Raw genomic sequence first — 27,755 nt, forward strand, 5'->3', positions numbered from 1 at the left:
TTTGGAAGGTATCTGGACAGAGTGCATATTCTAAAGACACCTGTGAAAAACAGCATAGCAAATGAAAAGAAACAGGAAACTGCAGAGTCTTCCAGTTGTCTTTCGCCATTAATCGTGGGGTTTCAGTGTGAAATCTGGCCGCCTCGATTTAATCAAGGCTTAGTGCTCAAATTGGGTTTTAGGTTAGATCCCTTCGAGGGTAAATCTAAAAACCAAAAAATCCCCAAGCATTCCCCTTTCAGGATCTGCTGGGGCCAATGGGCAACCCTAGTTGGGACAGAACTGCTCGAGGTTGGGAGAAGAGAGAGAGACAGCTGGTTTAAAAGACCAGAGGACAGTTGCTCTCGTCAGATCTGAGCAGCAACCAGAAAGAACCCCAGCCTGACTTCTGGTCCCACACAGTCCTCCTGCGCATCTGTAAAATCCTGACCTGAAATGGCCCAACCTGGGGTAAAAGTAGCACCAAATTGGGCAAAGCTGACTGATAACAGCAATAATAATAATATAATAATAAACTATTTTATATAGCACCTTTAAAGGTGGCTTCTCAAAGCGCTTTACAGAATGACAACAACAATAAATAAGAAGAATACACAAGATAAAACAATTACAATATACAGAGGAGACCGTGGATGGTGGTACTAAGAAAAGTAGGAGCAGAAGGGTAAAGAATGGAACCAGTTAAGTAAAGGCTTAACATTATCATTAGGGAGAACCTGTCTTCCTAAAAAAACGCAGTGCTAATAAAGTGGTACTACAGCTTACTGAACAATAAGATGGCTGTATATATATTCGCACTCCAGCAAAACCTAAATAGTGCTACAATATTTTAACGGCAATGCATGGAATGTAGACGTTTTACTACTGTGCCCAGCGGGTCGTGTTTAACGGTGTTCTGAAATTCCACGCCCATCCCTCTACCAATCGCAGTACGGGTTTTGTGCAGGTAAGAGCCCAAAGCCACGAATTTCCCTCAGGATTCCTGTCCAGGGATTCAGAGGCAGGAGATGAAAATCTTCCCACTTCGGCCACAAGGACTTGGGGAGAAAGGGACACGTCCTTTGAGGAAGAGCAGAATTCAGTAGGGCACAACGAGTTTGGAGAAGATTGTGCGTGTAGTGGTGATTTTGAAGCTTTCTGTTTTAAAAAGTCAAATTCAAACATACTGAGAACTAATTTTGACTTGCGTGGCAGACGCCTCAACCAGGTCTATCTATCTATAGGTGGATAAAGACAGCTCTTGTGCCGTTATAACACCTGTAAAATTCAAACAGGCCGAGGATTAAATCAGATTAAAGTGAACACATCAAAACACCACCTAGAAGAAAGAGCAATAATGATCCTTTAAATACAGTACAAAACCCCAAATTATCAAAGGGATAGAAGGTATCGGATGAGGCTAGACAGGACCAAGAAACACCAGCAGTCTGAAACGGCAACAGGTCTCGTGATGCAAAATAATAAAATAATAATAATCCTGACCACCTTGACTAATATTTAACTCCCCCCCACTGAGAGCTGGTGTGTGGTTAGGAGAGCAGAGTGATGAAGCCAGTTCAGAGATGGGGATTATTAGGAGGCCATGATTGGGAAAGGCCAGGGGGAAATTTGGCCAGGACACTGGGGTAACACCCCTACTCTTTTCGAGAAACACCCTGGGATTTTTAATGACCACAGAGAGTCAGGACCTCGGTTTTGTGTCTCATCTGAAGGACGGCACCTTTTTACAGTATAGTGTCCCCATCACTATACTGGGGCATTAGGACCCACACAGACCGCAGGGTGAGCGCCCTCTACTGGCCCCACTAACACCTCTTCCAGCAGCAGCCTCAGCTTTCCCAGGAGTCTCCCATCCAGGTACTGGCCAGGCTCACACCTGCTGAGCTCCAGTGTGTTACCACTGGTGAGTTGCAGGGTGATGTAGCCGCTGCCATTATATACAAGATTAGCAGAACAGGAATTTTACAAATGCTGCTTGCAATTTCTTCCATATAATCTAAACAAATGAACAGTGAACTGGAGTGTCTTGCAAAAAAGTTGTCCCCTTCCAATGATGTCAATGTTTGTAATTCACCAAAATGGGGCATCTTTTGTCAATTCATATTTGTCATCAGAAAAGAAGCAGCTCAAACGCAAAATCTAGGGGTGAAGGAAACTAAACGCCAGCAGAAACCTTTCGCAAGAGATTTCTTGAGACCCCCAACACACAAAGAGGCATTAAAAATGTTGGATGTTTTACATTGCTGACATGCAATTTACGAAATGGAAAAAAAAGCTCACAGTGTGGTTTGTTCACACAGAAACCAACAGCATTCTTGGGAGTATAACAAGTTTCTGAAGTAGTGCCACATCTTAGTCCCCAACAGAAAAAGCTTTCATTCAAGCTTTTCAGACAGATGCTGTGACAGACTCCCCCCCCCCTTAGCAAAACGGGGACCAGGGACCAAAGCAATTAAAATCTCACAAGAACTGCAATCTTAAGGTCAAGAGGCTTGATTTAGAAATATAACAAGACTAACAAAGACTCTGGAGAGCGGTCCCCATCTTTCTCTACTTAAACCTATGTTCCCAACCTATTCCCTCTGACACACCTCTTTATATACAGACCGCTGATCAGGTCCATGTGAGGATTTGCTGCCTGACTCCATAATAGAATAATTAGCTAACACCCAGCCAGCCAGTGTGTTTCTAGTTATACTAATCACAGGCTTTCTTTTTAAGCTACTCCCACTGTTGTTAGTTGTCAGCTGTTTTCTGCTGTTTCATCCTGCTTTCTCTTTCTTATTTAACTTAACGTATTTGTCCCTCTGCCTTCCCTCTCAGTATTAGGCATTATTTTAATTAGATTGCAAATTAAGGGGGACAGCATGGTGGTGCAGTAGTCAGCATTGGAGCACCCCAGACCTGGGGTGCTGTCTGTGTGGAGTTTGCACGTTCTCCCCAGGTTTGTGTGGGTTTCCACCCACAGTCTAAACACATAGTGGCTAACTGTAAGTTAACTGGCTTCTGTGAAAACGGGTGTGAATGTGAATGATTGTGTCTGTGTGTGCCCTGTGACGGACTGATGTCCCATCCCAGGCGTACCCTGCCTTGTGCCCGCTGCTTGCTGGGATAGACGCCAGCTTCCCCATGACCCTGAACTGGATGAAAAAGGTGGCTAGAAAATGGATGAAATGTAGTTTCACATTACATTATTACATTAATTGCCTCTGCGGCACCAGGCTCTGTAGAATCGCCTGTGTTGAATTAGCTGCAGATCTGCCTCTCACTAACACTGCCCTGCATTTTTCAGCAAAGCAGGAGTCACAGATGTTTAATATGTATTTAAACCAAATAACACGAGCACGAGGTTTAATGCCAACTTTTGCATTTATGCCCGTCTGGTCAGTGTAATCATATAATCCAAGACTTAAGCTACATTTTTAAACACTTTCTGATAACAGTGCTGCAGGCAGAAGAGGACATGCAGTAACTGAGTTACTCACTGATCTCACGTTCTAAAACACAGCAGCGAGTTCCCGAGGGACCGAACAAACTCGACTCCCAACCCACGTCCAAGGAGATCAGCGAGTCTTCTGGCCCAAGTCTGCACCCAAGCTGGAAATCAGCCGTGCTAATTACTGCCCCTAATTGGCAATTGACCTGCTGGCATGTTTGATTATACTTTTCATTTGCTTGTTGCTGCACTCAGGCTTTTGAAAAAAAATTAAGAGCTTCAGAAAAAAAAAATGGCATGCATGAAGTATTGTTTGGAAATTGACAGTATTCTTGCGGGGGGGGGATAGCACTCACAGTGATTTTAGACACTAGCATACACTTGTTAATCTGTAAGAGTCAAGAAGTCCACAAGTTGCAAAAAGACTGCATAAAAACCGCTGTGCTGAAGTTGATGGAAATTGTGCCTATTAACTAGGGTGTTTTTGAAACCAAGGACTGGGAGCCGAAAAGACTAAACCAGCAAGCAGATCAGTTACAAGTGCTCCAGTGATGTAGTGTCCATTTAGAACAAAGGACCAACAGACGCACGAGTCCCTTATATCCAGGAATAAGCATCACTTAAAGGAGCCCTTGGGCTGTATTATAACCCACTAGGTAGGTTTAAAATCAGGCCCAGCCCGGTGTTTTTACTTCCTAGCTTAATGGGGATCAGACAGTCTTCATTTCACCCAACCTCGACTCTGACCCCCTGCAGAAAAAGGAACCAACAAGAGTTTGGAAAAAAAAGAAAACAAACTTTATTGCACCTTCAACCTGAAGACTTCAGAACGCACGAGGCCACCGCGTGCGCACAAAATAAATCCTTTGCAACAGTTACAAAATCTCACACATAAATAAAACATAAGTTAAAACATGAGGAGGAAAAAAAAAAAGCTACAAACCGGCATTTTTACAGCAGCACAGAAATGCAATGTGGTCCTCGAAAAGGACGAAACAAATAGTTACAGTAACCATGATGGCACGATTTTAAAAGTCCACTCTCAAGGAGCGCTGGAATTCCGATCCATGTTGATCAGATCAAGAATGGAGTGTGCGAATCCTTAATCCCGGAAGCCTTTGTGGTTTTTCACTCCGACTGCCGGTCTCGTAACTAATAAACCCTCGAAAAAGCCCACCGGCCAGCCATCACCGAACATCGGCAGAGTTCAAGAGGACTACCATGCACACCCAAGACAGCATCACTGTTCCCTGAACAGACCGTGACAATTGCCCATCTAGGTCATATCCACAGAAGTTTCAAAAAAAAAAAGTCAAGGATCACAAATTTACCCCCCAAGGCCTGTGAGACCGTATCTCTCCAGGATCAAGAGTCCTGCAGACTGAGATCTCGGGGAGTAGCAGGATACAAACAAACATTTGCATCTTAAAAGTGCCTTCCCAGTGAACGTTTACCATAGTAAAACCTTCTTAGCAATTAGATGCCCTGATCTCAAACTGAAATTCTTCCTGCGTTTTCCCCGACCACAGTCAGCAACAGGGGACTGTCTGTAATAAACACTGACGAGGGTAGTGCAAAACATCATTCATTAAGGAATATTACAGAAACATAACGGTGTAGCGTTTCATAACGAAACCCAGGAAAAGCTTTGCGGACACGAGGCGAAAGAGTGCAGAACACGCAGTAAAACTATGAAGTACAGATGCAGATCGCAGCGCTCGCTTACTATGGCAAATGTTTAACAGGGCAGGAGCTCACTGTGCAAGTTTCAATAACCGTGCAAACTCAGGTTAATTCCCCCTCGGTGACAGGACAGAGCAGAGCAGAGCAGAGACGTCCACCCCCACACCCTTTTAGAAAAAGGGCCGCTCGCTTTCGGTTCACTCACCCACTTCATTCCCAGCGACTCTGGTCCAAAACCAAACAAGTCTACATCCCGAGTCCCACAAGTGACAGCGGCATCACTCCACTCAAACTTTTTGAGAGCGGCGCCAAGCAGGAAGTGACGCAAAGGACACTTCCTGGAGACGGCAGGAAGTGGACTGAGGTACATCAGCCAGTTTAAAAAAAAAAACTAGCTTCCGGAATTGGAAACGAAACCGAACAGGGGAATTAAACCACGAATCGAACAGCGATCAATTGGTTAACGGGCTGCGAGACTTAAAAACCCTCACAGTTACGCCAAGGTTTTTGCCAGGCGCGGAAACGCTGGCTGCTGTGAAGTTAGCTTTGGGATTATGCGCAAGGTCATGGTTACGGCCCAGCCGTGCCGGCGTCGGTAATACACTGCATTCAGCATTTCAGAAGTAGGCACTGTGGCGTGGGGTGTTGATGAATCAGCCCGGCAGAGCTCCAGGGTATTTTCAGTGAGATTTTACAGTCCCCTCTCCTTAACTTAACTGGTGTGGAAATCCTAGCAGTGACACTTTTCTCCCGTTACTATCCGTGGAGAAAAGTGTCACTGACAAGTCGTGCCGTTATCCAGTCATTCAAGCGCGTTTCGTGTTTCTGATGAGCTCGGCCCAAGACCTGTCACAAGAGAATCCCCACGAGTTGTTTGCAATTTGTATTTTGATAAGGTGGGAGTGAAGTGCTTTTTGTGCATGCACTTCTTCTCAAACCTCTATTTTTACCCAGTCGCAGGTGCTGCGCTGGCGGTCCGAGTGCAGGTCCTGAGTTTCAGGTCAAACTGCTAAAAAGATTTCGGATCAGTGTTGCTCTTTGGTTCAGTGCCTAAATTTGTGCTCTGAATCACTGCACATTTCCTTCAAATAAATATCGCTTGCTAAAGATAGTTGCACCCAGTTATACACGCATACATTAAGAGTTAAGTTAAGAGCAGAATTGCATAAAAACGGTAATAAAAATGAACTCTTTTTGCTTCCGTTCAGTTAATGAGGGGAGAGGCTCAGGCGTGAAATGCTTGATTAGGACAGCAGCTCCCAATCTTGATCCTTGAGACTCTCACATCTCCTGGTTTTCATTCCAGCCCAACTCTCACATACACACTCCTACCCTTAATTGCCCTCAAAAGAGGATTCGTTTGAACTTTGACCTCTCTGAGCTCTTAAACACACTGGAAGGGCTTCTTAGCTATTGCACTTCCTAACCGTCCCAGACTTTGTTAAAAACATTCCAATCAAGCTCCATTTGGAGTTCAATCAGGTAACTTAAGCTGGGCTGGAACAAAAACAACAGGTGCAGACCACCTGGAACACGATTGGGAGCCCCTGGTTGAGCAGCACCCCCCAGAGGTAACAGCCAGAAAGCCAGCTGTTCTTCAGAGAACCACAGCTCACAGGGTGAGCCAAGGGCTACAAGCGAGTCTGGAAAAGTTAATGCCCTCCTAAGATTAAAAGTATTTTAAATTGAATTCCTCCAGGCCAACATGTAAACTGTGCAAGAGACATCCCTGGTGTCATCTGTATGGAAGTTCAGTACTAGAGGCTTTTCATTCATAGGCGAATGTATGCCACCTTAAGGTAAGGTTCAATTGCATGTTGGGATCAAGAAACCAGTTAGCGTCACAGGTAAGCAAGAGTGCACGTTTGAAGGGATACCTGTGCAGATATAACTTTTTCCATTAAAGAAAGAAAGCCCCCACAGTTTTGTTTTTTTTGTCACTGGTACTTCCTGAATAAAGATTACCCAGCATCCCCCTACAGAACAGCATGCTGGGAGAGGGCACGCGGACACACTTCCATTCCTCGTTGCAAATTCATCCCTGGCGTCTCGATCTGTCCTCAGCACCCAAGCTCACTGGTTTTTCTGAAAAGAGAGGTTTGAAAAGGAGTTGGTTCTTGACGCTCAGCACACAGGGAAGCAGACCGATTCCGTTTATACTTTTCTGGCAGACACAACATGCCGTGCTTCCGATCTCGGTGAGGATTCTGGGCCTGTTGGCAGGTTAGCAGTGTTGTAACACTGACATGCCATAGCCCATTCTGGTCAGAAGGGGGCACTGTCACTGCACAGAAATATGCACGCTTCTATTTCTATACTGGAGATAGCCATGCATCAGTTCCAATTCTTCATTTCAGTCACTATTGTCAACAGGTAGTGTCATCAATATACTGAAAACTTCACTACACATTTAACAGGCCTGTCTTGTGACCAGGTTGCCAAAAAGAAAGCAGTTTATAGTTGGTCACCTCCATGTTAGCACAATTTAGACCTGTTCGGTGATTACCCACAATTTCAAATGCATCAGTGCAGCACAGTCAGAGTTAGGGGTCAGAGGACAGCTAGCCCTCCCCGAAACAGGCCAACTTTCAGAAACCCCAAACCATGCAGGGGGAAAGGCCGAGTCTGCAGTTCTAGATGTCCCAGCCAAGCAATTTGAGAACACACAGTTCCTCTATAACAGGACATGTGTGTGTGTGTGTGTGTGTGTGTGTGTGTGTGTGTGTGTGTGTGTGTGTGTGTGTGTGTGTGTGTGTGTGTGTGTGGACAAGGAACAGACATGAGGACCGCTCTAAAAATCCCAGCATGCCACGGTAGTGAAGTACTTGCCCACTGCAGGGGCATGCTGGGATATACCAGAGGACTCCAACAGCCCTCATGTCCATTTTTTGGGGGGGGGTCTTTCTCCTCGCCGTGAAGCACAGCAGACTCCACTTTCTACAGTCGAGGAATCTGGTTGCCCGGCTGTCCCAGAAACCTTGGCGTGAGTGGAAGAGCTCGACTGACCTCCATGACCACGTAGATCCAGTTGAGGAAGCTCTGCACATTGCTGTACACCCCAGGCCGGTTCTGCCGAGCGCAGCCCACGCCCCAGCTCACCACCCCCACCAGCTCCCAGCTGTTCTGGAAGTAGACCAGGGGCCCCCCGCTGTCCCCCTGAGAGAGAGAGAGAGAGAGAGAGAGAGAGAGAGAGAGAGAGAGAGAGAGAGAGAGAGAGAGAGAGAGCGCATCAGTATTTAACCCACAAGATGACCTAGAGGCAAGTGTGTTGTGGGTGTATCAGTCTTGCCAGCAGCTAAATCACCCTGCAGCTCACAGCTAGCAGGCCCACTGAAGCTCAGCAGGTGTGAGCCTGGTCAGTGGGAGGGAGACTCCTGGGAAAGCTAAGGCTGCTGCTGGAAGAGGTGTTAGTGGGACCAGTAGGTCTGTGTGGGTCCTAATGCGCCAGTATAACAGGGACACTATAATGTAAGATGTCGCCATCCTTCAGATGAGATGTAAAACCAAGTTCCTGATTCTCTGTGGTCATTAAAAATCCCAGGATGTTTCTCAACAAGAGTAGGGGTGTTACCCCGGTGTCCTGGCCAAATTCCCCCCTGGCCTTTACCAATCATGGCCTCCTAACAATCCCCATCTCTGAACTGGCTTCATCACTCTGCTCTCCTCCCCCTGAGAGCTGGTGTGTGGGGAGAGGACTGGAGCATCATCCAGGTGGGGCTGCACACTGGTGGGAGTGGAGGGGATCCCCATGACCTGTAAAGAGCTTTGAGTGCAGTGTCTAGAGTGTGCTATGCAAGTGTGAGGATAGTAGTAGTAGTATTGTCAGTGCAGTGTTGCCTTCTAGGCATCATCTAGGCAGCCTAGCTTCTGTGAAAATGGATCCCAGGGTTCATTTCCTGGAGAGCTGTATGTTCTCCCCATCTTCGCATGAGTTTCCTCCCCATAGTCCAAAGACATGCTAGTGGCTTAATTAGCCCTGGTGCAAGTGTGTGCTATGTGCCGGACTGGCATCCCATCCAGGGTGTACCCTGCCTTGCACCCATTGGTTGCTGGGATAGACTCCAGCTCCAGGGAGAGGAGATTCCACCGCGTTTTACACGTTTTACGCGTGCCACCACCTCGGCCTCCACCAGTAACGGGATACGGTCATCTCTACCTGACACGCGTCCACCTTGCCCTCCAGGTAGCCCGCGCACAGCATTCTGGGAGTGATGGCACTGCCGTACACACTGGACTGGGAGCACTGGGCCCTGTCGATCAGGGGCACGGTGGCCTGCTGGAGCACGGTTGACACCTCGCCTGCGAGACAGAGAAAGGGGCTCTGAGAGCAAGCAAGGGTGCAAGAGGAAGAGGAGAGGGATCTCGGCAGCAACCAGGGCAGGAGAGTGGAGCCTGGAAACTGGACAACGGCGGTGCAGTTAGGGTGACAGCGCAAATCCTCAAGCACAAAATGGTTGACTTCGTGAAAGTACTGCAAGTTAATATGTTGTCGCAAACCCCTGGTCTCACCACGGGCGAGAGCAAGAGCTTGCGAGAATTGTGACATGAGGTGGCCCTTCCTGCTCACTAGTCCTTGTAATGACTAATGGGATGGGATGGACGAGCGAATAAGCACAGGTTGCGCAGCAGAGATTTCACTGCAGAAAATGTTCCAGCGTGGCCCGCAGGCAGAGTGAACAAGTACGTAGCATTTCTCGGCAAAACCCTCTCAAAGTGGAGAGCGATATTCCTATTGAATTAAAAGAGATGGATTCACAAGCCTGCTTGTTTACAGTGTAATAGGGCCACGTCAAGTCACTGCTGCCTCATTCTGCATCGCAGAACATGGCGCTGCGCAGACTTGGAAATGATCAATTTTGTGATGCAAGTTGGAGGTTTTACCGTTTTACCGAGTTACCGTGTACGTTTTACTTTCACTGCAGTTTGAAATGCACTCATCAACGCTGAATCTTTCTAACCCGACGTATAAAAACAGCCTTGCAGTTCCCTTCCAACTCACTACGCAGCTCACGGAGGTAGTGGTTCTCTCCCACAATCCCACTTACTCAGAGTTACACCACAAATACTGAATATCTGTCTCTCAAAGCACTTTTGAAAGAGTTTGTCATTAAAAGGCTCTTTGGGAACCAAATGAAGCTCGGGTTTAAGAGCTGCGGGTGGGAGCGGGACGCACAATTTCATTAGAACTTAGCCAAGGGGGCGCCTGCGCAAAGGCCTGTGGGAAATCTTGCACGGTATTTTAAAAAAAATGCATGTCGCAAAAAAGTCCGAGGGGTAGGGGGGGGAAAAAAATTGGGGGGGCAATGATCGAAAAGAGTGACAGGTCATCAGTCGTAGTACATTTCCTTCAACGGCACTAGGGGCTAGTTTGTCAGGGTGCCGCTAGCAGGCGATTTCAGGGAGACGTGAGCGAAAATGGAAGAAAGAAGACGAATGGCGCCCTACCTTTCTCCTTCCGATAGCCCCAGCCTGTCACCCACAGAGGGGCCTGCGAGGGCAGCTCCTGATTAAACGCGGGCAGGCACACGGGTCGACTGGTGGCTGCAAGGAGAGAGACGCGCACTGGTCAGCGCCCGCGCAGTGCACCATGGGAAGGAGCATCCATATCCCACAGTGCACGGGGGGTTCTGAAGTACATTAAAAGAATGCCCTCCCACTTCCTGCTGGAAAAAAAATCGCTCGTCAAGCCTGTGCCGTCAGCTGCACATTCAGCCTTTCAAAGTTCACCCACAGGTTATTGACGGATGCCCTTTTTTGACAACAAAGCTACTTTACATCTAAAAAAATTCCCTCCCATATAATACTTTCAAAGGGTTTTAAATAAACTGGGTTTTTTTTTTTTTAAAGAAAAGCACAGTGCAAGTTTTGGAACAGCAAAGAAACTGACATTCCATACCTTTTGATCAGAAATACAATATATCAGTAGTGCCCAGCCAAAATGACAAATCTCACTTCACTGTCCCAATACAGTTTTCACAGCACCTTTGACACTATAGTGTGCCCCAGGCTGCATGTTCTATACAAGCTCTTCAGCATACATCAAGGAACAGCAGTAAAATGTAAAATGCTTACAGAAGGACATGTCAATGTGACGCTGAAACATTTGTATTTAACAGGGTGCACTGCATACCCAAAAAACTCTTGAATTTGTGTACTGGAGATGTGTAGTGGATAAATGATTACAATCCTGCTCATTCTCAGAGCGTCTGGAGGGTGATGGGATTAAGGATGACTGCAAAACCCAAGTGCGACCACCAGAGGGCGATCTCTTGGAGAAGCCCATTGTCATCTCCAGTGCCTCTGCTGGAGATGTCGAGATGGAAGATACTTGCTTGGGTCGCCAACGAATCAGCTGGGTTTCTCCAGAATCACCTGCTGGCTTCCATCCTAAAAAATGGTGGGAATGGAGCGCGAGAGAGACATTAAAAAGAAAAAGCTACGGTACCCGAGACTTGGACTGGAGACGACAGCCTCATCATGGCGATATCGTAGTCGCTGATATAACTGTTGTACTGGCCGTTGATGATCACCTTGTCCACTGACACTCCCCCGGTGAACCCCAGGGATGTCAACCCTGGATGCACACTCCAGTGGCTGAGCACGTGCTCTGCCCTGCAGAGGGAAAAGGACCGCCAATAATAAAGGGCTCTACAAGCTTTGTTTATAACTTACGATAACACAAGAAGGCATTGTCTAAGGACAGTCGATTCGGACAAGATGGTGGATTTTGGCTGAACTACATTTCCCAGAAAGCTATAGGGGAGGCACCCTGCCACCACCCCCCTTTTGTCAGGTGACCAGTTGGAAGAAGGCAATTGGCCTGATCATTTCAAAGACCAGGAAATGGAGGCACTACTACGCCACCATACCGCGTGCCCTCCAAAATGCTTTCCTTGAATTTACCTTATTACTAAATGGCACAAAGAAATCTACAAGGCTGCTTTGTTGTTAATGGAATGTAAAGGAATGTTAGCGTCGCTCTGCGCCGTGCTCACCGGGGGAAGCAGTGGGCGGCGGTGACCACCCAGCGCGGAGCGATCAGAGAGCCGCCGCAGGTGTGCTGCTCGTTGAACTGCAGGCTGACCTGCCAGGGCCACTCCTGGATGGTGGCGTCCGAGCCCCCCACGATCCGGTCCTCCGAGGATCGTTCCCCGCAGTCTGAAACGCACAGCACAGGGCTTAGACACGCGCGCGCGCGCGCGAGGCCCACAGGGGTCCACTACCTGATCAGATCCTACAGATCGGGCAGCACGGCGGTCCCTATTGGTGCTGGGCACCCTGGGTTCATTTCCTGGGGTGCTGTCTGTTTGGAGTTTGCATGTTCTCCCCAATAATCATGTGGGTTTGCTCCCTTAGTCCAAACACATACTGGTGGGTTAACTTGGCCCCTAGTGTACATGTTTGCGTCCGTCTGTGTGTGCCCTATAATGGACAGGTGTCCCACCCAGGGTGTGCCCTGCCATGTGCCCGCTGCCTGCTGGGATAGGCACCAGCTCCCCCTGCAACCCTGTACTGGATACAATGGCTAGAAAATGGAAAGATGGATGGATTCTACAATCCAGTCCTGCCCAACACCTACAGCCCATTGCTCTGCATGTCCAATATACTACAAGGATGCCCAGTCCTGGTCCTGGGCTGGGGTCTCTGCAGGCTCTCCGTCGAGCTGGAAACTTAAGCCAATAATCTGGATCGAGTCATTAATTGGTTCACCTTAACAGCTTCCCCAAGCTCTTCAGATGCAAGTGCCTCTTAAAAAAAATCCTGCAAAACCTGTAAGCACACCAGGCTCTCCAGAACCAGGATCGGGGATCCCTGATCTTCAAGGACATGACACTCAACCTACAGAGTTTCTACATACAGTACCTCTACTGCAACCAAACTCTTCAATGTGATCATGACTTTTCTACATGACACCCGTTTCGTCACATTTGTGATTTTAGTGGCTCTCCCCTGCATTTTTGACAAAATATTTGCGTCTTACCTGAACAGGTGAGAGAAACGACCATGCCAGAAGAACAGACCGTGCTGAAACAGAGGGAGAGGAGGAAGCGCATCAGTAATTGAATTCCAGTGCAACGGCCATTCTGAGCTATTACTGTAACCGTGGGCGAGATCTATCCAGCTTGCTGACCAAGGAGAGAAAAGAAGAGAAGCACTGATGGACCCAGACAGACTCCTGGACATCCAGCTAAGTGGAAGAGCTGTTTCCAACCTGCTGCTGGAGCAATACAGTCAAGCTGGTTCTCATTCTAGCTGAGCTCTACATCAGGACTTGATTGACCTGCTTGTTTATTCAGCCAGTCCTGTCTCACTGTAAAATAAGAATTTCACACAGCTTCTCCTCAACTTACTGGCCATTATCTCTGACAAAATAGCTCTTACTAGTTGATTAATTGATAGACATAATGGGAAAAGTCACTATCAGACATGCCCTTAGAAGGAGTGCCAACACATCAGACACACCCACAATGGGTTGCACTGTATTGAACACGCCCACAGTGGGAGTGGCCATGCATCCGACACACCCACAATGGGTTGTACCGTACCAGACACGCTTATAGTGAGAGTAACAATACATCAGGCACACCCACAATGGGTTACCCCCATGATGACGAACGTAGCTGGTGCGAAGCCCAGAAAAGACTGGGTTTCTCCAGGATCAGGAGCTGGGAGCCACTGCAACAGGCACCAACGAGACAGAAAGAGAGGGAGAGAAAGTGGAGGCAGCCGACAGAAAGGCTGAGAACCAGTCGCAGGAGATGAGAGGGGCAGACAGTCAAAGATAAACAGGAGTACCGGTCAGTGACTAAATCCTGGATGAGGAAGGCTCCATTTGGGTCAGAGGTCATCAATCCACTGAACGCCTGATTGAGAGGCGGGGACACGGACTTCACAGGCTCCAAGCTACTGCTGGGGTTACTAAGACAAGGTGGGGGTGAGAGAGGAACACATTTGACCAACTTCTCTGCAATCTGGCTCTCATGAAACAGCCTGGAAACCTGCTGCAATGCATTAGGTTCTCAGTCTTGCACCCCAAGTGTCCCGTCACTCGCTGAGCTGGCAATGAGGTCCCCTACAGAGCACAGCGCGGTGCATTAGGGGGAAACGCCCCCAGGTGCTTGAGCACAAGCCTGCGGCTCACCTGGTGTAGCCCAGCTGCTGGCACGTCTGCTGGGTGTGCTTCGGCTGCCATCCCTCGGCACATACCAGCCTCCAGGAGTCCGATCTGCTGTTGTACACCTGTAGCAAAGACCTGTTGGACATCAGTCTCACTGCAGGGAGAGAGGGAGGAGGAATGAGCATGCAAACCTGTCTAATGTATGTGTGTATATATATATAAAAATAACTATGTCTCATGTATATTTATATATGGGTGGTGTGGTGGCTCTGTGGCTCAGGATCTGCGCCTATGGCTGGAAGGTTGCCGGTTCAAATCCTGCGGCCGGCAGAGGAATCCTACTCTGTTGGGCCCCTGAGCGAGGCCCTTAACCCCAACTACTCTAGGGGCACCGTATACATGGCTGACCCTACGCTCTGACCCCAAGCTTCTCTCCCTGTCTGTGTGTCTCATGGAGAGCAAGCTGGGGTATGTGAAAAGAAATTCACAATGCAAGAAAATTGTACATGGCCAATAAAGTGATCTTATCTTATATACACACAGATACACGCACAAACAGTCCTTATTTGTTTTAATCTTACTATAATGTCAAAGGTCAAAAACTATAAGGTGTAAACTCCTTGCTTTAATTTTTTTGGATCTGGGGCAAATTAGATCACTTTGACTTCCCAAGCACTTTGGACCCCCTTGAATCATACCAGTCTAAGAACATGCCTTTTTTTGATTGCTTTCACAGTGGAGCCTGCAGGTCTTGGAGACGAACTGGCTAACGTGATGCAGACAGCTCTTTCCCTGCCGGGATTCGAACCCGGTCTCTCGCGGGGTGCGAGCACGAACAGCGCCCCCTTGCTTCACAGCAGGCAACCCCGCCGCCCCAAAAGACCAGTTCCTAGCTGACCTGACTGGGAAGGGCTCCGAAAAACAGTTGCAACAATAGCAGCCCAGCCCTCTACCACTCATTGTGTAAAGGGCCTCCCATTTCACTTCCTGAAAACTTCCGTCCAAAGGCTTAAATAGGCTCCTGGCAGGGCCTTTGCCAGCCTTCTGCAGGGAAGTGAAGGTCCAGACCAAAGAAACATGCTACTTTCATACAAAACCGAGAGAAGAGAAGACAATGAGTTGACCGTCTTTCGGGATCACGCTGCCGCCCGAGATGGAAGGCAGTGATACCTGGGAAGATGACGGTGACCGTCAGGTTGGACACGCAGGACAGCTCATCCTCCCCCCCGGCGCAGTCCTCTATCCCATCGCAGGCCAAGGACAGGGGGATGAACTTGAAGGACGTCTTGCAGAAGAAGTACTTGCTGTCGACCAGCCGCTTGACTGCGGGCAGAGGGGAGGGAGGCGCGCGATGAGCGAGGGAGAGAGGGAGAGGGCGGGCGGGCCGGGAGACGGAGGACAGAGGACGCCACTCACCGAAAAAGCCCCCGGTGGCCAGCAGCCCCAGCACCGTCAAGACGATGAGGGCCATGATGAGGGCCCTCCGCCTCCTCAGGGCCTTCTCCTGCTGGGGGGAGCTGGCCGTCATCTGCGCCCTGACCCCGCGGGGCTTGGCCTCACCTGCGAGAGAGACACACGCACACAGAGCGCGGGTGAGACCCGTTCGAGAACTCCAGTCAGAACCCGGTTCCGAACTGCAGGGAGAGGACAGTCAAGACATCAGGGCTGGAAGACCTGGAAAATAAGTTTGTGAGCCCCAGAGCGATACAATGTTTTACTACCGAGACCGGGAGACCATTTCGGGGAACACGTCAGGGCCGTGAGGATCAAAGATCTCCTCAAACCCATTGCGCCTCTAACAGGCCACGATCATACTGATCTCTCCATCTGGGTTTCGGAACTGCTATTGCAGAAAGACGCCCACAACCAAACTCATCCTGAAACTGGGATCACGCCTTCCTCCTTCACTCAACAAACTATAACGGCCCAGATTCTCAGAGTAACCCTCACGCTTTAGAGTTCCATGTCGTGTTAGATGTACCGTTTGTTGCATTTTGGCCTATACTTGCCTGCAAAGCGCCGTTTCTCATCTGGGACACTAAAGGAAGAAAGACGTTCTGCTCTGTCCTTCCAGATAGAGGATCAATACGAGACGGATCATTCGCTTGGTGCTTTAGCAGTCTTAACAGTTTTTCCCTAGACTGTGGGACTCCTAAATCGGACTTGATCCAAGCTCCTTTTAAAACAGGGCAACGCAGTGAAAGGTTGGGGAAAAAAAAAAAAATCTTCTCAACGCGTTTATGAACGGTACTTTCAACGTCGCTGAAGCTGCAGAGTGAAAGAACACCCTCCTATTCCAACATAAAAAGCATATTTCAGCCAGGCTCACAAATCGGCTTCAACCCGCTCATTTCCAGGAGCTGTACAGCTTAATCAAAGGCTCATCTCGCGCTGGGATCGCACACAGGACTTCAGACAGGCCCGGAGCAAAGTTTGATGGTCACTCGGTTTCAAAAAGAATATTATTCATAATAAAAGTATGAGAACTGAAAAGGCTGGACAGCAACTCACCTGAGAATTGGGGCAGGAGAACGTTATGAACACTGAAACCAAAACCAAACGTCCCAGGTGTCTTAACCTGCTTGCTTGCTTCCAACCAATAAAAGAACTACGAAACAGAAGGCTCTGAAAAAGACTCTAACCTGCATTTACAATGCTGTTCAGACCAAGGGTTTGAACCTCTCAGAGCACCTTGCTCCCCAGCTCATTAGCTCTCTGGCCGCTACAGGTCTTGGTTCAGATTCAACAAGGAAACGCATCTTTAACCCCCAGCCTCAGAAACTCACAGTCTGCTCCAGGGAGGGGATCGGACTGAGAAGGAAGTGAGGGAAAGAGGCCGTTTGTTCAGAAGCCGGATCGCGCACAGAGGAGAGGTCGACATCCAGCCCAGCTGGTCCGACGGGTCGTTAATAACTAGACAATTCCAGGATCGCACTGTGCCACTTCTAGAAAAAAGCCAGGGGTGGTGGTGGTGGTGGTGGTGGTGGTGGGGAAAATCAAATTCAACAACATGGCTGGGCAGCTTGTTCCACACTCCCGCCACCCTTTGCGTAAAGCAATACCTTCCGTCCTGACCGGAGGATCAGAGGGCAGAGGCTTCAACAACATGGCTGGGCAGCTTGTTCCCAACTCCCATCCCCCCCCCCGTTCTCAGTTTTAGACACACCCCTGGCCCATTTACACCAGCTCTTAAATGACTGCCGCTCAACCACCCCCTGCAAAAAAACCAAAGAGTGGTGTGGGACTCACCTGAGTTTGCAGGGTTGAGGGGCTGCCTGACCTCCACTGGGGGCTGCTGGGCGCCTTTCTTCTGCTGCAGACGGAGAAAGAGAGCGTCAGCTGCTGGTCGAGCAAGGGGCACCCAGATAGGGGCCCCCCCCATCGACGCCCACATCGTCATAGTAGTTTCCCCAGACGCAGGCAAAACAAGCCCTCTTTCTCAGGAGAGGGAGAGAGAGAGAGCGCGACTGGGCAGCGCCGGTAGTAAATATTTAAACCTCACAAACAACCCTCCCCTCTTCACCTTTGATCACAAGCCCGGCCCTGCCACAAAGACTCTCTTCCTGGTGCACCTGCTTCTCCCGATCCGGATATACAGCTCCTGGCTGGAAACCAGGAAGCCCTTCGGCATGAGCGCCAGTGGATACATTCACCCAGGACCAGGCACTGGCATTCCAAATACTGACCTCAAACATCCGGGGGGATTCGCTGATCATGACCGATCCCTGCAATGCCAGTAATGTACTGTACCAGTACGCCAACTCACTGATTTTGCACATTTGTGTTTTATTAACCCACTGGAGCTCAGCCGGTGTGAGCCTGGCCAGTACCTGGATGGGAGACTCCTGTGAAAGCTGAGGCTGCTGCTGGAAGAGGTGTTAGTGGGGCCAGCAGGGGGCGCTCACCCTGCAGTTTGTGTGGGTCCTAATGCCCCAGTATAGTGACGGGGACACTTTACTGTAAAAAAAAAAAGGCACTGTACTATTCCCATTACAGGTAATGTGCAGCCCCACCTGGATGATGCTCCAGTCCTCTCCCCACACACCAGCTCTCAGTGGGGAGGAGAGCAGAGTGATGAAGCCAGTTCCGAGATGGGGATTATTAGGAGGCCATGACTGGGAAAGGCCAGGGGGAAATTTGGCCAGGACACCGGGGTAACACCCCGACTCTTTTTGAGAAAAACCGTGTGATGTTTAATAACCACAGTTTTATATCTCATCGGAAGGACGGCGCCTTTACAGCATAGTGTCCCCGTCCCTATACTGGGGCATTAGGACCCACACAGACCGCAGGGTGAGCGCCCCCTACTGGCCCCACTAACACCTCTTCCAGCAGCAGCCTCAGCTTTCCCAGGAGTCTCCCATCCAGGTACTGGCCAGGCTCACACCTGCTGAGCTCCAGTGGGGCTGCCAGCCGAGAGCTGCAGGGTGACAGCCACAGTGACATTTGGAGATTTTAGTCATTTTGACAGAAATGAGGGCATCTGCATATAAGCTATTGCAGCTGTGGGGTCCCTTAGAGAGCAACCCGTCGTTAAAAGATTATTCTGAACAAGAAAGCAGAGTTAGTGAAGTGTTTAGTGTGAGACTACTGGAAATGCTTTCCAGCTTCATCTTAGTCTCTGGATCGCTCTCAAATTTAACTTGATTTCGTTCATATTTGTACTGCTACATCCCATAAAATGAACCACAGTTAATCATAAAGATAACCATTTTATCCAATTCAGACTAAAGTGTATAAGACTCTCTTTCGGGTTTACATGAAAAATTGTGTTTCAGAACCATAACCACCACTCTGTGCAACCTTTATATAGCAAACAAACGGGAATGAAGCCCCAGACCCTTCACTAATATTCCAACCATCACCCAGCGAGTTCATTTACAAACAGTGACTTTGGTGGTCTCTAGCGGCCGGTCGCTGCAATTGCAGCCTTTTCTTCGTCCGACCTGACGCAGCAGTATCTGCGCCTGAGGGTGCATTTACACAGCTCGTAAAAACAAGAAAATACCGTACCGGCAGACAAAAAAAAGGGGGACAATGTTCCTAAACAAAAATAAACAAAGGAGGGTAGCTACGTCAGCATGCGTAGGCTGCAAAGGAACAAGTAATAGGTTTATTCCATGCTGAAAAAAAAGAAGAAAGAAAACAACGTTTCGGCCGTGGAACCTTCTTCAGGTGTAAGAAGGCTCCACGGCCGAAACGTTGTGTTCTTTCTTCTTTTTTTCCCCAGCAGGGAATAAACCTATTACTTGTTCAAAAATAAACAAAGTAAATACGCACCTGTTTTTAATCAATGAAAGCGAAACACGTCGGCGTTTCACGGTATTGAATTTATGATGCATTTTACACCGTAAATATAATCATATAACGCGGGTTAAGTTGTGACACACTCCCAGCAGCACAAAAACACCAGCAAAAAGAAGAAAAACGGGAAAGGTCGGGATTTCGAGAGGTGTTGTTTACCAGAGACTTTCAATAAAACTCTGTGACACCTTAATGCCGGAAAGAACGCGAGTCTGCGCCCGTCATTCCCGTCTACATGCACAGTCTCACCGGTGTGAGTCACCTGGGCAGAGCAATCTCTCCTGTCAATAAAACGGGCTAAATATAGGTCACAGAGAGAGACGAGTGAAACAAAAAAATTGGTAACAGGGGAGGGAATGAATTTATACTTCTAACGGAATGAATTGGCCGAGGGCAGGTCGCAGAAACAGAGAGGTCGGAGATTCAGAGGGGAGACGCGTCTGTAGCGCGAATGCGGCCCCTCCTCCCACAGCCTCGGCGCTCCGCTCTCGACGGCGGAGGAAGTTGGCCGCAGGCTGCGAGTTTGCTCGAGGTGGAACCTGAACTTCCACTTTCGGGGTCCGCCGTTTGTTCCCCCGCTCAGACAAAACAAGCGGCGCAGCTTTTTCCACGGCTTTCGCCCCGCAGGCGGAACCTGTCGCGGACTACTGTGGACTGGGGGGGGTTATAATTGAAATAAATTCCGTTTTGGCGTAAAACAAATATCTGAATGCCACTAAAAAGTACAACAACAACAACAACAACAACAACAGAGACCAACAGATAACGCCTATTCCTGTACGCGGTTTATTCCATGCTAAAAGGAGGAGAAGCCTGAGCAAGGACACTGTAAATACCAAGATGGCAAAAACAAGCAGGAGCAGTGCGAGAATGCGCCTTCTTAAAAACGCAAAACCCTAAACTTACGTTCATCTCGTTTCTGTCGTATCCAGACAGCTCAGGGAGTCGGATTCCAAACACTTCTTAAGCACGACGCTGTTAGCTAACAACTTAAAACGATCGACCTGCCATTTGGAGTGCAGTTTCCCGACTTTAATCCGGATTGCCCTGTGGGACAGGTTAATCCAAAATTAGTAGGTCTGGAATCACTACTCTGGATTTCTTACCTCTGATGCTGGTTTCTACCGTGTCCCGAATGCTATCAAACTACTAGGCATGGGTCAGTCACAGCTCAACAGTCCAAGCTTGTCAGAGAGCTTTTAGAGTATAAAAACGTCTTTTCCTGTTACTTTCCATTTCTTCAATTACACAGGTTTTATACTGCTGCTAACTTTCAAGGACAGAGGCAACCTCAAATTGTCCACTTAACAGGTGAAAATAGTCTCTATATTGGGTCTTACTACTGAATACAGGCTAAGTCCTGAGGTGACTATTTATGCAAACCCACTTCAACTGGGCTCCAGGTGTGTAACTGAGGATCACAGCTATTTTCCAGAACAGGGTTTCTGACATTCAGAAAACAGCTTCACTTCCATTAACGAAGCCCTTTAGCGCAGGTCTGAGCCTTTGAACTTTAAACCTTGACTTTTAGCTACCCTGTTTGAAGGGAACATAGCTAATGTTGTTCGTCAATCCCATTACACGTCACAGATAACAAGTTCAATTATAATTGTTAAATGATAGCTACCTGACAATTTGGGTGAAGAGTTCCTGTGAGCTCGGACTGGCGTGTGGAATAGCCGATCCTAATTGGTAATGTGGGATTGCACTTAAAATATTCACAAGAAATCTGTGAGCTCAAAAACTATGCTTAATAAGTTTAGAGAGATTGGAAATTAAGTATGATTTAAGAGACTATTACCCCCAGTGTATGAAAGTTAAAAATTGAGAATTGTAGCACTTCTGTCTCTGGCAGAAACATATTTAACAGCCCTCAGTGCTTGATACGCTGAGAGGCAACTCAGGACCACAGACGGCCGTTTTCCAAGTTGTGCTGAGTTTCAAGTCACCCTGTCAAGGGTGAAGGTCAAGGGAGGAGGAGGAGGATTTGAAATCGAAAAACATTTGATAGAGAAAATAATAAAAAAGACTGGAAGAAAAAGCCACTGCCGGAAACAGGGTCTGTCTGCCCACCTTGGCCAAGTTTAGAAGATCAGTTTATTGGCCCCTATACAATTTCTTGCATTAGGAATTTGTCTTTTCGCAGACTCCAGCTTGCTCTCCATGAGACACACATGCAGGGAGAGAAGCTGGGGGTCAGAGCGCAGGGTCAGCCATTGTACAGCGCCCCTGGAGCAGTTGGGGTTAAGGGCCTCGCTCAGGGGCCCAACCGAGTAGGATTCCTCTGCCGGCCGCGGGATTTGAACCGGCAACCAGCCACAGGCGCAGATCCTGAGCCACAGAGCCTCCTCTTATAAACACCCTCTAAAAATCTACCCTCCTACAAACACCATCATAAAGTCAGAAATGCAATAGCAAGACAGGACAATCCCCAAAGAGTCTCTCCCATCCAGGGGACGCTTCATAGGAAGACATATCCAAGATGAAGACATACAGGACCTTTGATCTCGTATTAAAATCTCTCCACGCCTGAAATGTATGACCACTAGCTTTATTCTCATCCTTCGCCTTACCAGCTCCGATTATCATTAGCGCTCAAGCTGTCAAGACGCGCGCGGGATATTCTGCGCCCAAAGCGGTCTCCAAATGAAGAGCGCAGAGACAAATGTGGGCCCAATTTTCCTCCCTTTCCTTGTTTCAGACGCTGCCCCATCTCTGTCCCGACAGCTAACGGAGTCAGGGGCGACTCACCTTCATGGCTGCCTCGTAAGGCGACACACCTGTCCGCGCGCGCGCAAACTGGCAGACTCGCGCTGGTATGCAGTTGCTCCCAAATCTCGTTTTTTTTCTCTGGCGCTGGTCCGCGATCTGCTCGCCGGTCTGCTTCCTCTTTCACTCCGGCTGTGTCTCTGGTCACAGCGCGAGTGCAGGTAGGCGACTCCTGTTCCTGTACCACGCAGAGGGAGGGGCCCGACAGCGAGCCTGGTCTCTTCACAAAACGCTGCTCCAGCACAGACTTGTTTAACCTGAAACAGGACACCTCTCAAACTCCCCCCCCTCCTCTCTCTCTCTCTCTCTCGATACCTTCCTCGCCGATCTGCCCCAAGGCGTGTCAGACATCATCTTCCAATTCCAAACTCAAAGTGGAAAAAGACGGGTATTCATGTGGAGGCATCGCCTACATCTCACAGACAACATATGGGAGAAACACCAAAGGCAGAGAAATTGCTAGGATATGTCGTCAGAAATGTTGAATTTAAATCAGGGGATTTAGTGTTAAAAACAGCGTAACACGATAATAAGGCTTCCTTCACAATACAATGCCCACTTGTTGTCAACACGTCATCGGAAAGATATGCCTGCCCTGGAATCAGTCCAGAGAAGAGCAGCTAGAGAGTTTCTGGGGCTTAAGGGCATGTCCTCCACTCGGCAGAGGAAGCCCACCCTTTTAGTCCTGAAAAGAGAAGACTTATCAGGAGACCTGGTGCAAGTATTCGCCATCTGACCGGGCCAACCCTGCGGATGTCTTCAGGCTCAACAGTGGAACATAATTCTGGAGGACAGAAGTGGAAACTATTTGGAAGTGCATTTAAAAAAAAAATTGGGAACGGGAGGCACTTCCTTACACAAAGAGTTGTGGGAGAGGACAACGAGCCACCCAGCCATTGTCATTGAAGCCAATACCCTGGCTTCTTTCCAGAAACAGAAGTGAATTGATCCCCGGATCTCATCCAGCTAACATCCAAAACTGGCTAGAGGGGCCAAATGTTCTTATGTTCCTATAAGCAAGTTCAGCAGAACTTGAAAGATTTGCAAAAACAACCTCTGCTGCACAGAAAAGGTCATTTTAATAGTGATTTGGCATTGCAGATGGGTTATAGCCTCTCATTCTTAGCTTCAAATTTTTGTAGAAATGCAATGAAAGTGTAATGTTAACTCTTCAAACCTACCTCACTCCAGCTCCGCACGGCGGGACGCCCTGAATTGTAACGCAAGTTTCCAAATTACTTGGCGATGCCTCTGTCCAAAGCGCACACTGACGCACAGCTCTGTGCATCACTAGAGCAATTCGGGTGAAGTTCTGCGCCTCAAGGGGACAACAGCTGTGTCTCCCCCGGGATTTGAACCCGCAACCTCCCAGTTACCCAGAATCCAGAACCCTGACCACTGCTCTACAGTGGGAATAATCTACACAGGTGCCGACAATGTCATATCAAAACAATTGAATTGCGTGCGTTTTCTGTATGGGCGTTGGGTGTCAGTCCCTGCTTGAAGTGCCCAGACAAACAGCCACAAACTGCGGCTTTTGTGCTTGTGGCAGGGTGGGGTGGTCGCACCCAGGTTCTCTCAATGAGAAACCCCAGGGGGTCCAGTAGGGTGGAGCTGTGCAAGTCTTTGACTAAGAGCCCGGTATCACACAAACCTGCTAGGAGTTCTGCATTTGGAAGCATCCGACCTTCACGGGGTTTTGCCCTCTCAATGACTGCTCATTAACGCTCATTAGCGCTCATTAGCGCGAGGAGGCATTTGGACAGGGTGACATCCGCGATAAAACCCAGAAAAAAAAGAGCCCGGGGAATTTTTCACGAAGCTGGTTCAACCGGTTCAAGACTTTCTCAAACTAGCCGGGTGGAATTAACCCTCAAACTGCCTGTTTGCTCTGGTTCCACGCCGGCCGACCTGGTTGCGCCGGTCCGATCAAAGCGATTCGGGTTTGAACACTAGTTGCGCGTTCACGACGCACCTCCGCAGGCAGGCGGGCACCCGCGCGAGCGGAACCGCGGCGACGGAACGCGGGTCTGAAACCGGCGACCACGAGCTACAGCTCTTACTGGCAACGTCCGAGGATAAAATCTGTTGTAATAGCGAGGAGCTATGCTGTGGCCACTGCAGAAGCCAGAGAAGACGCTTGGCGAGCAATCGCCGGTAGCCTCAATGCGGAAGTTAATTAAAAATAGCAATTAAATGTCTCTAGCTAAGACAAAACTATAATGAAGTGGGCGAGCACGCCAGTTTTGGCATTGCTGAACTCCCATTCCTATGGCATGGAAGTGGATCGCCTCTGTAGGCTGTTGTGTAGCTGTACAATACTGTTTTATGTAGCTGAAATACAAGAATATCACCCACAGTGCTCCTGTACAATACGGTGTAGTGTAACTCTCTAAATGAAACTGTTCCCTTGTTGAGCCAACAAGACGAAGCCAGAGGAGTCATCATCATCATCATCATCATCAACAACAACACAATAAAGACATGGATTTTTAACCAGCATTTTGTGGTGTGAATGAAGTAGTATAGGGGAGGCTGCCTCACCCCACCCGATGTGCAGAAAGTTTTAATCCAGATTAAAAAACGAGTCTACTTAAAACGAAAAGAAAAATAATAATGCTATAAGAAATGTTTAGATCACAGTGCACAGCTAGAGGGAACAGAAGCTACATGTACAGTGGGTAGAAATATACACGAGACTATTATCAGCTATTTCATTAAAAACCCTGTTTGATGGTATTTTCTCATGTCTGGCCAGGGAACATTATGAAAGCACACAAAAACGGTTTTAGCGCAAACACCACTTTCCTCATTGCATGACACACTGTGGCTTCACTGAAGCACTCTGAGTCGCCAATACAGTAAAGTCACAAAGAGTCCCAGCCCTGTGAACAGAGCTTGAGTTTCTTTTAACACTGAGCTACCACAAGCAATACGGTCGGCTTAAGAGATTGTGAATGTACAGTAGACCCTGTCTGCCGCAACTGTATTTGTCAAATAAAAACGAGCAGTGAACTGCAATGGGTTTTGCCCATCTCGAAAAGCTCTGATGTCAACTGGAACCCTGAAGACCAGTGACGTCTATTGCTGCAGGGGACTGATTGGTCTGGGACTGGAGCTCTTAACCACAAAGGCAGGCTAAAGAACAGGTGAGGGAGATAGAGGATGTGTTGCTATGGTAACTTAACCGGACACAATGCAAGCTTACTTCATGAAACCGAAAAGCCAGACTAACATGTTTACTAAAGTTATCCAGCTGACTGCGTGATCTCGCTTCAGGAAACGGCTCCACGACTGAATTTGCATTTTGCAGAGTTGCAGCCAAAATATTGCCAACCACCGTAAAGATCCTTCTCCCGAGTCACCTTTCAGTCTGTCTTGGTTGCTTGTTTGATTATTCGGATGATTTCTAGTCCACAGTCCCTCAGGATGATCCATTGAGGGCCCAAGCAAATTAGCTCCCATCTTCAGTGTAAATATTTTGATGCCCAGACACCCATACGTCTGTATATTCAAAGAAACTATGCTTGAAAGAAGAAATTAACATGCATGCTACTGCACTGAGCACAGAAAATAGTTGGTATCAAATACTGGCGTTTTAAATCAAGCCACACACATAAGCTTATCATCCATTTTCTAACCACTTCTTCAGAAGTCCATCACAGGGCACACACACAGACACCCTGGACAGGACACCAGTCCGTCACAGGGCACAACCACACACACACACACCCACACACACCCTGGACAGGACGCCAGTCCATCACAGGACACACACACCCTGGATGGGACACCAGACAGCACCCCAGGAATCGAACCCAGGGCCCCAGCACTGTGAGGCAGCAACACTCACCACTGCACCACCTTGCCACCCATGATACTCCTGATACTTTTTTTAAAAAGTGTTTTATTTGTAAATATTCTTTGCGCATTTGTAAGTAATTTTCAGTATTAATTGACCCGGATTTAAAGCATGACATAAGAATATTAGTCAACCACAGTCTGATCACTTTGATCAGCTTGCAAGACAAGCAATTAGCACGAACAGCGGGCCGGACCGTGAAGGCACCTGCAGCAGTCCCGTTTATTAAAAAAAAGTATCAAATCGGCACCTACCGGAATAACGGGGCTAAGAAACGACCATCCGCCTGTTCCCCTTGCCTCCTCACTGGTCCCTGCCGAAGGACAGGGCTGGGAACGTGGTTTGGGAAGAGATTCTGTTTCGCCCCCTTGAACGACCCGCCTGAAGTTTCTACAGGAGTCTCGGTCTGACCCCCCCTCCCGCTCGTCTGCCTCTCCGGCATTAATCGGGTTTCTTTATAAACGTCGCCCCCATCCCGCAACTGACCTCCGACAGGAAGAGCCAGCCTCCACCTGCCCCGGGTCTGCCCCCACTGCACTTCCTCCTGGGTCTGAATTCAGTCGCGCCGTGCACAGGTGTCTGCTTCTCAGCCGTAGAAGCCGATATTCATGGCACTTCCTTGATCCTGGTTTTCACCAGGACGCTCTCCTTTTGTCTCCCGTCTCTCAGGACGGCCCGCTCGCTGGATCTTCCCGACTCGAGCCAGGAAAGGCGTGGGCCTCTCTGTCTTCATCCTTTTGTTATCCAGACGGCACTTTCTCACACAGTGAGAGTTACCCGAGCCTTCGCTCCAGCCGCCACACACACACAGATCTGCTCTCCCAGCAGAAATAAAAGCGACTGGCGCACACGGGGGGGGGTATCAATTCTCAATCTCAGAGCAGTGACATACAGACACGGGTTTCAGGAAATGAAGGTCTTTCGTCTCGCACAGAGCAAACTGTGCATTGAGTTTCATTCCATCTGCCTATGTGCTAACTGACTTACCCAGCCACAGTACAGGTGTGCGCTCACACCTGAAGAAGGCTTCACAGCCTAAAACGTTGCGTTTTCTCTCTTCTCTTTTCAGCACGGAATAAACCTATTACTTGTTCCTTTTTTGACTATGCATCCTGACGCAGCTACCCACCTGAACTACAGAGCGCAGAGGGTATCCCAGCAAGCAATGGGCACAAGGCAGGGTACACCCTGGACAGGACACCAGTCCATTGCAGGACACACCCACACACACCTGGGCCAGTTTTCCCAGGAGCCAATTAAAACAACAAGCATGTCTTTACTTTGCATCATGGGAGGAAACTGGAGCACCTGGATGTAACCCCACGCCAACTTGAGGGAGAACATGCAAACTCCACCCAGACAGCACCCCAGGAATTGAACCCAGGGCCCCAGCCCTGGGAGGCAGCAACGCTGACCACTGTGTTGCCTGGGAGTTTAACACAGACCGTTAAAACCAACCCCAAGGGCTACTAAAAATGAGAAAATGGACAGATCCATTAGATCCAAAATCCAAATGAGAATTATGGATCAATCATAACCGAGAGAATTTTCAGTGGCCTCCTTGAATTGAAATGTGGATCACT

General features: G+C 48.6%; 1 protein-coding gene across 3 annotated transcripts; it reads right to left on the bottom strand.

Annotated features, from left to right (window-relative positions):
* Window positions 1-4,211: 4,211 nt before the first annotated feature.
* Window positions 4,212-26,753, bottom strand: tmprss4a (transmembrane serine protease 4a). Of its 3 annotated transcripts, none has more exons than XM_088939536.1 (13): window positions 26,427-26,753; window positions 17,487-17,550; window positions 15,654-15,797; window positions 15,408-15,560; window positions 14,262-14,391; window positions 13,916-14,038; window positions 13,101-13,144; window positions 12,115-12,277; window positions 11,565-11,731; window positions 10,565-10,660; window positions 9,276-9,418; window positions 8,126-8,275; window positions 4,212-7,204 (listed from the first exon to the last, which is right to left on the bottom strand). In XM_088939536.1, the coding sequence occupies exons 3-13, from the start codon at window positions 15,763-15,765 to the stop codon at window positions 7,193-7,195; spliced, it is 1,293 nt and encodes a 430-aa protein (XP_088795662.1). In that variant the 5' UTR covers window positions 15,766-15,797; window positions 17,487-17,550; window positions 26,427-26,753; the 3' UTR covers window positions 4,212-7,192. The 3 variants fall into 3 exon arrangements, with proteins under 3 accessions (XP_088795662.1, XP_088795660.1, XP_088795661.1); XM_088939534.1 differs by lacking the exon at window positions 26,427-26,753 and adding an exon at window positions 22,293-22,467; XM_088939535.1 differs by lacking the exon at window positions 26,427-26,753 and adding an exon at window positions 20,448-20,475.
* Between the last annotated feature and the right edge of the window lie 1,002 nt (window positions 26,754-27,755).

Source organism: Atractosteus spatula, chromosome 22 (genome assembly GCF_055471065.1).
Source record: "Atractosteus spatula isolate fAtrSpa1 chromosome 22, fAtrSpa1.hap1, whole genome shotgun sequence".
Taxonomy (NCBI): Eukaryota; Metazoa; Chordata; class Actinopteri; order Semionotiformes; family Lepisosteidae; genus Atractosteus; species Atractosteus spatula.

Excerpts from the sequence above, each read along its gene's own strand:
- tmprss4a (XM_088939534.1), bottom strand. Across the intron at positions 15,561-15,653 it reads GGCCACCGGGGGCTTTTTCG|TCAAGCGGCTGGTCGACAGC; the intron begins GTGAGTGGCGTC and ends CTCTGCCCGCAG. Across the intron at positions 13,145-13,915 it reads CAGGATTTAGTCACTGACCG|CACGGTCTGTTCTTCTGGCA; the intron begins GTACTCCTGTTT and ends CCTCTGTTTCAG.